The sequence below is a fragment of the Nannobrachium achirus genome, assembly GCF_963921795.1.
Source record: "Nannobrachium achirus genome assembly, chromosome: 8".
In the NCBI taxonomy this organism is placed as follows: Eukaryota; Metazoa; Chordata; class Actinopteri; order Myctophiformes; family Myctophidae; genus Nannobrachium; species Nannobrachium achirus.
Window position 1 is genome coordinate 64,694,229 of NC_137817.1, and position 13,534 is coordinate 64,707,762.

The following is a 13,534-nucleotide window of genomic DNA, read 5'->3' on the forward strand; positions in this document are numbered from 1 at the left end:
TGGAACTTTCATTAAGCAATTTCATAATCATGTAAATAATTTAGGGCTGGGATGCGATTAAAAATTTTAATCTAATTAATTACAGGCTCTAATTAATCGCAATTAATCGCATTTTAATCGCACGTCGATATTTGACCTGAGAAGCATTTTTTTCCAAGTAAAAAATCTAAATTTCGCATCCACGGGGCCAACCAAAGCGCTCTGATCGGCTACTTCTCCCTTTGCGTTTGTTGTCTATTCTTGGTCGGTGCATCGCTATGATCGGTATGCCCGAAACTGAAGGTTCTGTGGTGCAAAAACTAAGTGCGATTAAAATGTGTTAATTTTTTTAATCGCGTTAATTTTCTGTAATTAATTAATCGCAATTAATCAGTTAAAGTCCCAGCCCTAAAATAATTATAATCTAAAATAGCAGAAACTCATACAGTAGACTGGCTATTTTCACAGAAGTTGGGCATTTTACTTTATTAAATGTTTTATTAAATTTTAATAAAACATTTAATAAAGTAAAATCATACACGTTGAATCAGATTTCTGCTTGACAGCAATGACAACAAAAGAGTCTTAAATAAGACCAAGGAGATGTATGAACATATATCGAGATTTATTAAAAAATATTTCATATTATAAAAATACAGTACAAATGTAACACTTTAGACCAATATTATATATAAAGGTTTCTGTAGTTTAAATGGAGTCATGACTCATATAGTTTAGATTGAAATTAACCAATGCCCTGTGGATAGATAATGAGGTTATTGTGGTGACATTTGTATCCATCAGTGTGATCGATAAAAATTGTGTGTGGAATATCGATACACACTCATGGCCGTCATTTCTACACGTTAATTATACACGTTAATTACTTTGGTAGAGAACAGTGGTGTAAAGTAACTAAGTACATTTACTCAAGTATTCAAACATATCTTCATATAACAGGTTCTCAATATTACTCATTATAATGTCCACTCGCTATCAGAGGAGGGCTGTGGACAGTTCAGTAACCTGTCTACTCACTCTGTGTCTCAGAGGAGGGCTGTGGACAGTTCAGAAACCTGACTAGCAGTGGCATCATCGATGGGGGAATTCAAGCCAGAGCCTTAGCGAGAGAGTGGCGCCACTCCCGTTCACTTCATGGTGCCGGGTCTTCTACTCACACATCTACTGGCGTATAGTGACAAACCGCGAACCGGAAGTTTACAGGATGCATTGGAGTCTATGAGGGGTAAAGTGAAAATGAATCATGTGACCAGCGCTGCTTCCGACCCCGCAATGGCAGAACTATTTAAGTTTCTATGGCTCTGATCCAAGCCAATAGAAACAGTCTTGCTCTTCCTTGAAAGTTAGCTATGCTGAAGCAGAAGCCATTTGTTCCTGCATTCGTACAAAAATAAAATACTAATATTTGAAATCTGTTTGGCAACCCGTCTCGCGATGATATCACTATTATAGCCATTATTATAATGAACATTAGTGGGGACCAATTATATGAACAATAAAACACCACCACAGATCTCTCTCTGTTCTAAAACACTGTAATGGCAAAGTAAACATACTTTAAAGTTAAAACATAAGGTTTAATAAAACATTTAAATACGATGGCTTTAAAAAAAATCTTTTTTACATTGTAAAGTTGACCAACAGGCCATGAAGTTCGAGGACAAAAAAAATCACCTGCCTTAAAAACAACCTAACCTCTGGACAAAAGGTCAACCGTTCTCAGAGTGGGGTCCATAAAGAGTTTACACATGGAACCAAATGGACCCTTATGGGTCTGGACAGCTTAACACAATATCGACAGTAGGTCCAATTTGCAATTAATTGTTCCTTAAGATGGGACAATTGGACATACTGGTCGGTCATAACAAAAACCATAACTCACGGGTTACAATTGTTTTTCAGAATCCCAGACCCGTAAAGGGGTCCATTTGGAACCCTGGTGGTCCCCACACCCTATGGTGAGAAACAAAGGTATAATACTCTCCAAAAATATGGACCTCAAGTAAGGTTAGACTTAGATGTGCTTGTTATGGGCCTGGGCCCAGTGGGCCCAGTTGGTTCAGTAATGATAGACCTTGATGTGGTTGCTATCGTCCAGGCCCAGTTGGTTCAGTAATGATAGACCTTGATGTGGTTGCTATCGTCTAGGCCCAGTGGGCCCAGTTGGTTCAGTAGGGTCAGTAATGATAGACCTTGATGTGGTTATTATCATCAAGGCCCAGTTGGAGCAGTCCAGGGCTCCGGTATCGAGTTAACAGAGGTCTGAGAGGAGAGGTTGAGGATAAATACACATATAAAAAACACTGTATACATACAATATATATAACACATTTAACACTGTATACATACAATATATATAACACATTTAACACTGTATACATACAACACATTTTGGATGACTATTTCTATGCATTTGATGTATTAATGTTGATGTATTTATTACCTTGTGCTGTCCTTCCTTATTGTAAATCACTCAGGATTAAGAGCGTCTGCCAAATGCCTAAATTATAAATTGTAAATTGTACTGAGCCCTCTACTCTCTGAACCAGTGTTTCTAGTAGTGGTTCTGACCCCGCTCCCAAAGGGAAGACACTAGACAGGCTATGCACCCACTGTGGTAGAAACAGAGCTACACTTTCTGACCACCTGCCCACTATACCAAGACATCAGAGACACGTTTTTAAAGCACTAAATGGACCAGCACCACCCTACATCACGGAACTACTGCCCCTTTCATAGTAACTTGCGACCTGCCGGTCGCAATCATATTGTGTGTTCAGCTAGGGTGACGCCAACGTGAAAGGTGGAATTCAGGGTCAAAGGTATTTTGCTCACAGGACAACCAGGAGTGGACCATCCCGATCATTCTGTGCGATATTTCTCTGGAGTATCAACTAGTATTAGTATTCTTCACCATAATTTATAGCTGTACATTTTATTTTAGCTTCTTCTGTTCATTGTATTTTAATGTCATACATATATCATATTACGATTTGTTTCCTTTGCTTGAGGTTTAACACAAAGCATGTTTGAATTGCCTTGTTATTGATGCTGAAGTGTGCCATACAAATAAACAGGTGTGATATCTTTAAGGTAGAGAGCTTTCTATAAACAGGTGTGATATCTTTAAGGTAAAGAGCTTTCTATAAACAGGTGTGATATCTTTAAGGTAAAGAGCTTTCTATAAACAGGTGTGATATCTTTAAGGTAAAGAGCTTTCTATAAACAGGTGTGATATCTTTAAGGTAGAGAGCCTTCTATAACCAGGTGTGATATATTTAAGGTAGAGAGCTTTCTATAAACAGGTGTGATATCTTTAAGGTAGAGAGCCTTCTATAACCAGGTGTGATATATTTAAGGTAGAGACCTTTCTATAACCAGGTGTGATATCTTTAAGGTAAAGACCTTTCTATAAACAGGTGTGATATCTTTAAGGTAAAACCTTTCTATAAACAGGTGTGATATATTTAAGGTAGAGAGCTTTCTATAAACAGGTGTGATATCTTTAAGGTAGAGACCTTTCTATAAACAGGTGTGATATCTTTAAGGTAAAGACCTTTCTATAAACAGGTGTGATATCTTTAAGGTAAAGACCTTTCTATAAACAGGTGTGATATCTTTAAGGTTTGTGCTCAGCTCTGTACAGTAAAGGATACATGCTGTTGTCTTTCCTGCGTTTCTCCAGCCACTTCTTGTTGGTGTCGATGAGACTCTGCAGCCTCTGACCGTCCACCTCCGCTGACCTGTGGACACGTGCACGCTCACTGGCACACACGCACACGCACACGCACACACACACACACACACACACACACGCGCGCGCACATCCCCAAACCAAAATTCAATCATGCATCCAAAAAAAAACTCATATTATGTCCAAAAACGTTCCTTTTTCTATTATTTAAAACATGTTTTAAATAGTGAAAATAGTCGACCTACAAGCTCACACAGGGCATTGTGTATTCTGTATTCAGACGAGTGATTAAGAGAGTATTAAGTGTTGTTTTGTTTTAATATATTTTTATCAGTGAGGTCTTTGCTACATTAATGTCACTCGTGTGAATTGTATATTTCCTCTGTTATGTGCAAAAGGACCACAATGGAAATAAGTCCTGAACTTTATTGTTTTATCCAAAAGCTGTGTTAACCCAGTATGATTTGTAATCTGTGGTCATTTGTTTTTTGAGTAAACTAAACTAAACTTAGCCTCGGAAACCCAGGCTTTTCAACTCAACTGTGTGTGAGACAGTTTGAGGACTGATGATGATGTATTTACCTTGCAGGAGTATTATGTTGAGTAAATGTACTTAATTGTCACTTTAAACCACTGATAATGTCGTATTTACCTAGCAGGAGAGTATGTAGAGTAAGCAGCTCTTTCTCTTGTAGTACTGGAGGCTGCTGGTCCCATAGCGGCTCCTGGTGGACAGAGACACACATGCAGCAAAGGATTCAGTCTAACACTAAAATGACAAACACTGAAAACGTGTCTTAAATTAAAAAGACAACAGCTAACAAAGTGTCATTAAGCTTTAACCTGTAAACAATCCTGTATTATTTGCAAATAAAACACAGCATATATAGTAATGTAATTGATGTTCTTGAACCATTTGGAGTAGATGCATGGACATGAAAAAGAATCACTATGAGCAACTGACAAAGAGTAATACAAGTTTAACTTACTGGAATAGAAGGTAATTCTTGGCTACATATTTGTTTTGCCTGCACAACACTGCTATTATCATATAGGAGCTGGAAAACACTATGTGGTAACAGTTTACAGTTTAGGCATTTAGCAGACGCTTTTAATCCAAAGCGACAGATAATACATCACTATAACATGTCAGAACATCAACAACAATATAACAAATGCATATGAATATCAATCTAAAGAATCAGTAAAGAAAAAAAAAAGGATTCTAAAAAAAAAAAACTAAAAAACAAATGCTAACTAGCTTCCTTTATGGTCATTGAGTGTTTCAGTAGTGCTATGTGTTTAGAATGAAGTATGTAGTATTTTGTATGAAGCCTTACCTAATGTAGCCCAATGTCAAAGGACATGATACAACTACAGAGAATTATTTACACATGTTTTGCCAAGTGTACAGTATGTCTAAGACTCCAAATAACCATAGTCATATAAAAAGGACAAAAAGGGCTAATGGACTATTGGATACAATTTTTTTTTTTTTAAATGTGTTATTAGTTGTCAAGGTACATCTATGCCTTGGTTGTCCCACATGAGGACAGGGGCATTTCTGCCTAATAAACCGCATGGACTGTCATTTGGGATCAATATAAGAAGGAACATGAGACTACATGTTCTTAGTTTTTTTGTGAATTATCATTGTGAATGTTGGAGCGACGGGACAGCAAACACGTTAAAACGTTGGTGCTACAGGTTCTAGTTGCTTTGCTCAAAGGCACAACGGGTTTGGAGGTTGTGGTTAGGTTACCGGGGAAGATCTGGGGGGGGTTGGGAGTAGGGCTGTCACGATTATACATTTAAGTTGACAACTGTCACTCAAATAATTGCGATTAACGATTTGATTGTGTGTTTGGTGTTGAACATTGGAACATATGAATACATTTTAAAATTATGTTTGCCTTTTAGGATTCGTAATAAAAAAAAATGGAGGCCAGAGAAAAATAACTTAAATATACAAGAAACTATTGACATTTAATAATTTTATACTAGAAATAGTTGATCTACAAGCTTACAACGCGTCGCTTTGTGACCTGGGTTGGAGGTTAGATCTGGGGGGGGATTGTGGAGGGTTCAGAGGTTGTGGGGGGGTTTGGAGGGTTTGAGTTACCGGGGAAGATCTGGGCCCAGCGGCTGTTGAGGAGTTCTTCTGAGGTGCGTGTGTGGCTGCTGATGGAGGAGGAGTAGAGAGGAGCGCCACCTAGTGACGGGGGCCCCGGGTCTCTGTGGAGGCCCCAGGCCAAGGAGGACCCCGAGGGAGGGCCTGACAGGGGTCCGGAGAGGGGTCCGGAGAAGGGTCCGGAGAGGGGTCCGGAGAGGTGCCCCAAGGAGGTAGGCATGAGCAGCGAGGTCTGGAGACAGTAGGGATCAGGGTTATTATTACAGTTAGCCAAAAATAGACGAATCTATAACAGGGTTCCCCAATAAGCGGCCCGCGGGCCATTTGCGGCCCGCGGGGGGCTACTGTCTGGCCCACACCAACCCCAGTAATAATGGTGGTATAAGAGCAGCAACAACACTAGTATATCGTCGTTGTCGGGTGGAAATCTCGTATCTCCAAATTTGTACGTTCTTTTGCAAATCATACAAGGCCGTTGCATAAAAGGAGTGAAAACAGCAGCTCTACAAGCACACAACGCCTAGCACCGCGAGGCGTTGTGTGCTTGTAGATCGGCTGTTTTCACTAGTTTAAATCATTTTTAAAATGATTAATTCAAAACGAACGGTTTTGGACATACAAGATTTTCACCCGACAACGACGTAGTAGTGGGAACGCCACCGTCGCCCCCTGCAATGTTGTGGCCCTCGGATTGGTACCCTAGACATACTGTGATTCGGCCCTTGGGGAAAACTAGTAATTGGGGAACCCTGATCTACAAGCACACAACGCCTCGCACCGCAAGGCGTTGTGTGCTTGTAGATTGGCTGTTTTCACTAGTTTAAACCATTTTTAAAATGATTAATTCAAAACGAACGGTTTTGGACATACAAGATTTTCACCCGACAACGACATAGTAGTGGGAACGCCACCGTCGCCCACTGCAATGTTGTGGCCCTCGGCTTGGTACTCTAGACATAATTCGGCCCTTGGGGAAAACTAATTGGGGAACCCTGATCTATAAGCTCTCAACGCCTCGCATCACAAGGCGTTGAGAGCTTGTAGATTGACTATTTTCTGTAAATAGGTTTGGTGTAGAGGTAAAAAAAAAGAGCAGACCAAGCACAGAATGAAAGGTTAAGTTAACTAAAAACACAAATCCAACATAGACTGATGACAGTGCTGTCAAACTAGTCTATGAATCTATCTATGAAATCGATGAAAATCTGCATCACACATCATTAACCCATTCAGAACGGGTACACATTATTGTGTATCATTATTTTATGCTTTAACTATTGAAAAATAACAGATATACAAGCTCACAGCGCGGCACCGAGTGCCGCGCTGCGAGCTTGTAGATCTGCTATTTTTGAAAAATCATGAAAATTAGAATTTTGACCCGATTCTTTAAGTGTCTTTTGAATCCTTCTAAGATTTTTTTGAAAAAAACTATGTTTCTATGTCAGCAATCTGGCCAGCCATCGTCAAAGAAAAGGTCATTTTCACTTAACTGGAGCTCAGTTAGTCTGTTCTTGAGAGACTACTATGTCAGTGGTTCTCAAACCTTTTCATGTGAAGGACCCCTAAAATTATATTTATTTGGCCACAGACACCCATCTCAAATTATTTCGTTCCAGGGACCACCCAGGAGCAAAATTTGAGTTACAAACGTTCGCTTTGAAAATATTTATACAATATGTAGTGGGGGTCCCTGCTTCATCTCTCTCTCAGCAATGGGGTCCTTGGCACTGAAAACATTGAATACAGCATATACTAACGTGGGTGTAGCCAGAGGTGTAGCCAGGCTGGGCCAGGGGCAGCTGGAAGGTGGAGGAGGGGGAGGCTCCACCCAGCGAACCCAGAGCTCCCAGCACCGTGTTGAGCTGTCCAGAGATCTGCTGCAGAGACTCTGTCAGATGAAGGACTTTAGCAGGGACGCTGGGATGATGATGATGAGCGCCACCTGGTGGTGGTGAAAATGGTGCAGGGACAAACCACATCACAATTTGCTGTTATAATATAACATTTAAGACCTGGCTGGAACGCATCTGTTTCATGTTAGATTTTAAAGGACAACTTTAGTTTTTTCCAACAAGGGTTCATATTTTAGATTGTAATGAGAGAAAAGAAAAGATGAGTGTTAAAATATTTTCAATTACTTCTCTCTATTGTTCTATCGATTTTATCCATTTTGATTTCAGTGGTTGGGGGCATGCATACAAGTGGCTAAATTTGTCTTTTTAGACACAATAAGCCGGCAATTTCTTTATCGCTATTTACAGTAACACTACTAGCCCCCATAAGTCACATCTGCCCAGGAAAGATTGTGGTGCATCTTGGGAATGGGCTTATTGTGTCTAAAAAGACATTTAGCCACTTGTACGCATGCCCCACCCACTGAAATACAAATCGCTAAAACGACAGAAAGCAGTAAATGAAAACATTTTAACACTCATCTTTTCTTTTCTCCAATTACAAAAAATATGAACCCATGTTGTAAAAAAAAAACAACGTTGTCCTTTAACCACTTTAATCATTATTTTATACTTTAGCTATTCAGAAAATAGCTGAGATACAAGCTCCTACTGTGGCACAGAGTGCTGCGCTATGAGCTTGTAGATCTGCTATTTTTTAAACACTGTGGTGAAGCAGCATATCAGAGTCAGAGCGGGGGTGTCATGCATCACCTGTGATGTCCGGCTGCTCTGCGCTGCTGCTGACGTCAGACTCTGTCACGTCGAACGTCACCTTCCTGTCCCCGGTGAGCCGAGACCCGTCCTCAAACAGGGGCTGGGAAGAGAGGAACACGAGACAGAACCCGTCAGAACCTTCCCTATAAAACACTCTGGACAACGCTCCGAACGTCCCAGACTCTTCTCCCTTCCCTAAAACACCATGGACAACGCTCCACGCGTCCCAGACTCTTCTCCCTTCCCTATAAAACACTCTGGACAACGCTCCACACGTCCCAGACTCTTCTCCCTTCCCTAAAACACCCTGGACAACACTCCACACGTCCTAGACTCTTCTCCCTTCCCTAAAACTCCCTGGACGACGCTCCACACGTCCCAGACTCTTCTCCCTTCCCTAAAACACCCTGGACAACGCTCCACACGTCCTAGACTCTTCTCCCTTCCCTAAAACACCCTGGACAACACTCCACGCGTACCAGACTCTTCTCCCTTCAATAAAACACCCTGGACAACGCTCCACACGTCCCAGACTCTTCTCCTTTCCCTAAAACTCCCTGGTCGACGCTCCACGCGTATCAGACTCTTCTCCCTTCCCTATAAAACACTCTGGACAACGCTCCACACGTCCCAGACTCTTCTCCTTTCCCTAAAACTCCCTGGACAACGCTCCACACGTCCCAGACTCTTCTCCCTTCCCTATAAAACACTCTGGACGACGCTCCACCCGTCCTAGACTCTTCTCCCTTCAATAAAACACCCTGGACAACGCTCCACACGTCCCAGACTCTTCTCCTTTCCCTAAAACTCCCTGGTCGACGCTCCACGCGTCCCAGACTCTTCTCCCTTCCCTATAAAACACTCTGGACGACGCTCCACACGTATCAGACTCTTCTCCCTTCCCCTAAAACACCCTGGACGACACTCCACACGTATCAGACTCTTCTCCATTCTCTAAAACAACCTGGACGCCCTCCACATCAAACTCCACATTGCAGTTACTCCCAATCTGAAGACTCACTTCTTCAGACTCCACATTAACCCATGGGATTTGCCCTAGCCTGGGTGACCATGCAGTTTTAGGCAAAGTTTAAAACATAATTTAGATAGCAAGTTATTTAGACTGATTCCAGGTTCATATGAGAGTGCGTTATTCCTACCGGAGCTGGGAGGAGCTTGTGCAAGGATGCGCTGTGATTGGTCAGTAGACAAACGCTAGACGTGCTATGACTGGTCAGTACACATACCCTTTGCGGTCGCAGAAGCAGTCCCCACAACAATATTTACTATTCTGTCCCCCTGGTTTGCAACTTCTAACGGCGCTGAGTCGGCTCATGCGACCTTCGCAACGCTTGACACAATTATTATTGTAGATGGTCTACCTTTGCTATTTCCCGGCAGACCTAACATTCCCTGCAGCTCCCTGGTAAAGGTCACAGATGTGTGTGTGTGCATGCATGCATGCGTGTGTGTGTGTGTGTGTGTGTGTGTGCGCGTGCGTGTGTGTGTGCGTGCGTGCGTGTGAGTGTGTGTCACCTCCTCGGTTAAGGAGCTCTCCAGCTGGTGCAGCTGTTCCTCCTTCCTCCTGAGGAGGGCGCTGCCTCTCTGCACCGTCCGACTCAACTCCTCCACCTTACTAACCTCCTGGAGGGGGAGGGAGGGAGCAGGTGAGAAAGAGATTAATTGATGGAGGGAGGGAGGAAGAAAAGCTTAGTTTCTCGAAAAGCTATTTTATTACAAAACAACCTGTTATATGTCTAATGTCACATTCCTGGACTATACATGACAAAGTAGCGTTTGTTCGTTCCATTCATTGCCGTGTATTTGACTAAACTTCCGTCACCCATGACGAGCGTCATTTGCCACCCATCCCCTGCATCCAGAGCTTCCTGTCCTTCAGAAAGAGCTTCCTTGGCATGTTCTCCCCATGTCCCCTAGACCTAGGGTAGGTAGCCTCACAAAAAATGCAGTAATCCTGGTCTCTATAATGCCTCCCCCTGGCCAGCCGAGGCGCCTGATGGAGGGGAAAGGAACTGGTTGGAATAACCCCTTGGGATAATAAAGGTATCTATCTATCCTTCCACGCGCTACGTCCAACCGGGGAAACTCCACCCTGTCAGGTGATAAGAAGCGGCTTGGAATCAAGCATAGAAGGAAGCATGAGGTCAGTCCGTTGCTCTACCCGGGTTGACAGAGGGAGTGTAGCGCACAGGATTCTTCTTATCTTATCTAATTAGACAATTGATGCCGGGATGAAAAAATGGGTTACAAAAATCGTGGGATAAAATTTTAAAGACAAAAAAGAAAGAAAGAAAGAGCTTCTTCGGACCAACCGCGTCTGGCTGATACGCAAGCTTGTCCAAGTTCCGGTCCCCGCCGAGCCCCCTGTGATTGGCTGAACCGGAGGTAGGGAGCGCTCCATTGTAGTCACCTGGACCGCGCAGAGGAGGTGAATAGAATGCGTTAGGAGGTTATCGTGGCGTTTATCGTGGGCTTGCCCAGGCCGTAAATATAACGATTGCATTCACCACGGCTTCGTAAATCGCGCGGTGCTCCGCCGGCCGCGCGGCCCTGGCCCGCTCTTCGTGGACACTCGCGCCTGCGGCGCTCGGGCGCGAAGAGCAGGACCAAGGTCCGCTGGCCTTCGCACCGCTTGCAATGTCTTGGACAATAAATGAGCGTCGTGGACAATAACTGTGACATCTAAGCATAAAACGAGCGCTCCCTTCCTAGACACGCTTGGACATAGACTAGACGCGGACCAACCTGCTGGAGGTTCCTCAGCACTTCCTGGTTGAGCCCCGCCCCCGGGCCGGGGTCCTGAGTGGAGGAGAAGAAGGGGGCGGAGCCGGCGGGGCTCTGGGCTGCCCGCAGCGCTGCCTGTCTCTGCAGCAGGCGCAGGTTCTCTCTCTCCAGCAGGTGGCGCGCTCGCTGCGTGGACACGCCCTCCGACCAGATGTAGCGCCTCAGACTGGACGCGGACACACACACACACACACACACACACACACACACACACAGGGAGGGAGGGGGAGGGAGGGGCGGTATTGGTTATGATTTATCCTGCTCGGTGTAAACAAGCTTGCCTTGGATCACAAGACTGTCATCTGTCATGACCGTCGTCATCATCTTCAAAATAGTGAATGCTAACCTGGTCAATGTTAACCTCGTGAATGCTACTGTGCCTAAACCTAACCCAAACCCTAACTCTAACCTCAGTAAAACTATGCCTAAACCTAACCCTAACCCTTAAGGGGAATACACACCGGACGCAGGCGGCTGTGCAGTGTCGCGTCGCAGCATTGAGGTGCGTGAAGTGCCGTGCGGTAACACCAACTGGATGCGGCGCTGGAAAAATAGAACAGCGTCGTATCGATGCGGCAGGCGAGGCGGCAGACCCGCGCCTGCACGCGTCTGATGCCGCTGGTGTGGGTTAGTTCTTTGAAAATAATGGGGCCGTAAGTTTTGACGTGCCTTGTCCGCGTCCGGTGTGTGTTTCCCTTAGTCGGCCTAATGGGACGTCGAAATATCAACATTTCTCCCTTTTTGCCCCGTACATCCGAGCCAGGAGAAGATCTATCCCAGGTTTGTGTACGGTCGCGCCCCCAGTCACTGAGTCGCCAACAGGCTCGTGATGCAGAAGGGAGGCCAAGGTATTCTAAAAAATGAAACAATTCTTTGGTGAATAGAACTCTGTAACTCTGTGCGATTGTATCAATTGTTTAACTAAATAAATACGCTATCCTGCCAAAGCCAAAGTGCAGTAACTACGCAAAAACTAATAAAAGAATTTAAATGTGTTGACGCCCATATCCATGGGCGTTCAGTGCAGTGTTGTTAAAGTGTAGAGACATTTTCAGGGGAATTTATGTAATTTCATTTGCAAGATATAAAGCAGGTCTGCTACTGTAGAGAAATTAGTGTATTGCAACATTTTCATAAAATACCAAAGAAGTGTTTCATCTTTTATTTACACGCGACCCGCTACTGTGTAAAGCCCCTTAGAAGCACCCGTATATTCCATATTGTTTCATAAAAAGCATTTTAATCCAATCTGTGGATATTTTCTCTGGATGCTTTCAACTACACAACCCTATCGGTTGGGAGGTATATCGAGAAAATGGCCATGATTCACGTTGAACGCACGTATTTCTTTATGTATCAATTTTTTTTCTAATAGTCTTTTAATGTCTTTTTGAACCATAAAACTATCTTAGAAGGTATAGATAGCGCGCGCGCACACACACACACACACACACACACACACACACACACACACACACACACACACACACACACACACACACACACACACACACACACCCCACTCACACCCCACTCACTTGTCCATGCTGCTGTGACTGTCAGGTAAAGGGGAGAGGGGAGGTTCCTCCAGGTCGTCTACGTGCAGCGATGCGTCTCTTCTACCAGCAGAGGGCGCCCTGCTCTCCTCCTTGCTCTTCTCATGGTGGGTGTTTTCTGGGCGGGGCGAGGCTCTGGGCGAGGCCCTGGCTGCCCCGCCCTGTTCCAGCTCACTGTGATGTACAATTTAGACATTTAGACATTTAGCAGACACTGATGGTCCCATTTCCAACAGGGTTTGAACGGCTTGGATTCTTTTTTTCCCACCTAATATCGAACCAGTTCAGAGTGTTTCCACTGAATATGAATTGGTTCAGAACCCGGAACGTTGGCCTGGAACTGGAACCAAAGAAAATGCTTGTTTTTTTCTTGCCCTGAACTGGGAACCAAAGTTGGCGAGTCAAGATTCAGATGCGATAAATCATCGTTGAAAAAATAAACGAAAATGGAAACTTTCACTGCCCTTGACGATTGGATTCCCCCAGTGAAAAGGACCCGTCATATTCAACACATTAGCCACATCGCGGTCAACAACCATACTTTATCGGCCAAAATGGCGAGAGAGACATTTTCCCGCTAGGAAAACCCTGTGCGCGCACTGGACTGCGCAGTGCATGTGCACTGTTTACATAACTTTATGGCTCTTCAGCGTGGACACCAACTTCATTATCGCTA

At 43.9% G+C, this 13,534-nt stretch overlaps 1 protein-coding gene across 1 annotated transcript in view; it reads right to left on the bottom strand.

Moving 5' to 3' along the window:
* Positions 1 to 675: 675 nt before the first annotated feature.
* cep164 (centrosomal protein 164) overlaps positions 676 to 13,534 on the bottom strand; it is a gene marked incomplete at its 5' end in the record, with an annotated part of 50,977 nt that continues 38,118 nt past the window's right edge. The window contains 9 exons of the mRNA XM_080732059.1: positions 676 to 2,262; positions 3,657 to 3,764; positions 4,347 to 4,419; positions 5,817 to 6,057; positions 7,586 to 7,770; positions 8,495 to 8,597; positions 10,034 to 10,141; positions 11,264 to 11,468; positions 12,841 to 13,032. Of these exons, the coding sequence (XP_080588185.1) occupies positions 2,178 to 2,262; positions 3,657 to 3,764; positions 4,347 to 4,419; positions 5,817 to 6,057; positions 7,586 to 7,770; positions 8,495 to 8,597; positions 10,034 to 10,141; positions 11,264 to 11,468; positions 12,841 to 13,032 (1,300 nt within the window). The 3' untranslated portion in view covers positions 676 to 2,177. The remainder of the gene's footprint in view (positions 2,263 to 3,656; positions 3,765 to 4,346; positions 4,420 to 5,816; positions 6,058 to 7,585; positions 7,771 to 8,494; positions 8,598 to 10,033; positions 10,142 to 11,263; positions 11,469 to 12,840; positions 13,033 to 13,534) is intronic.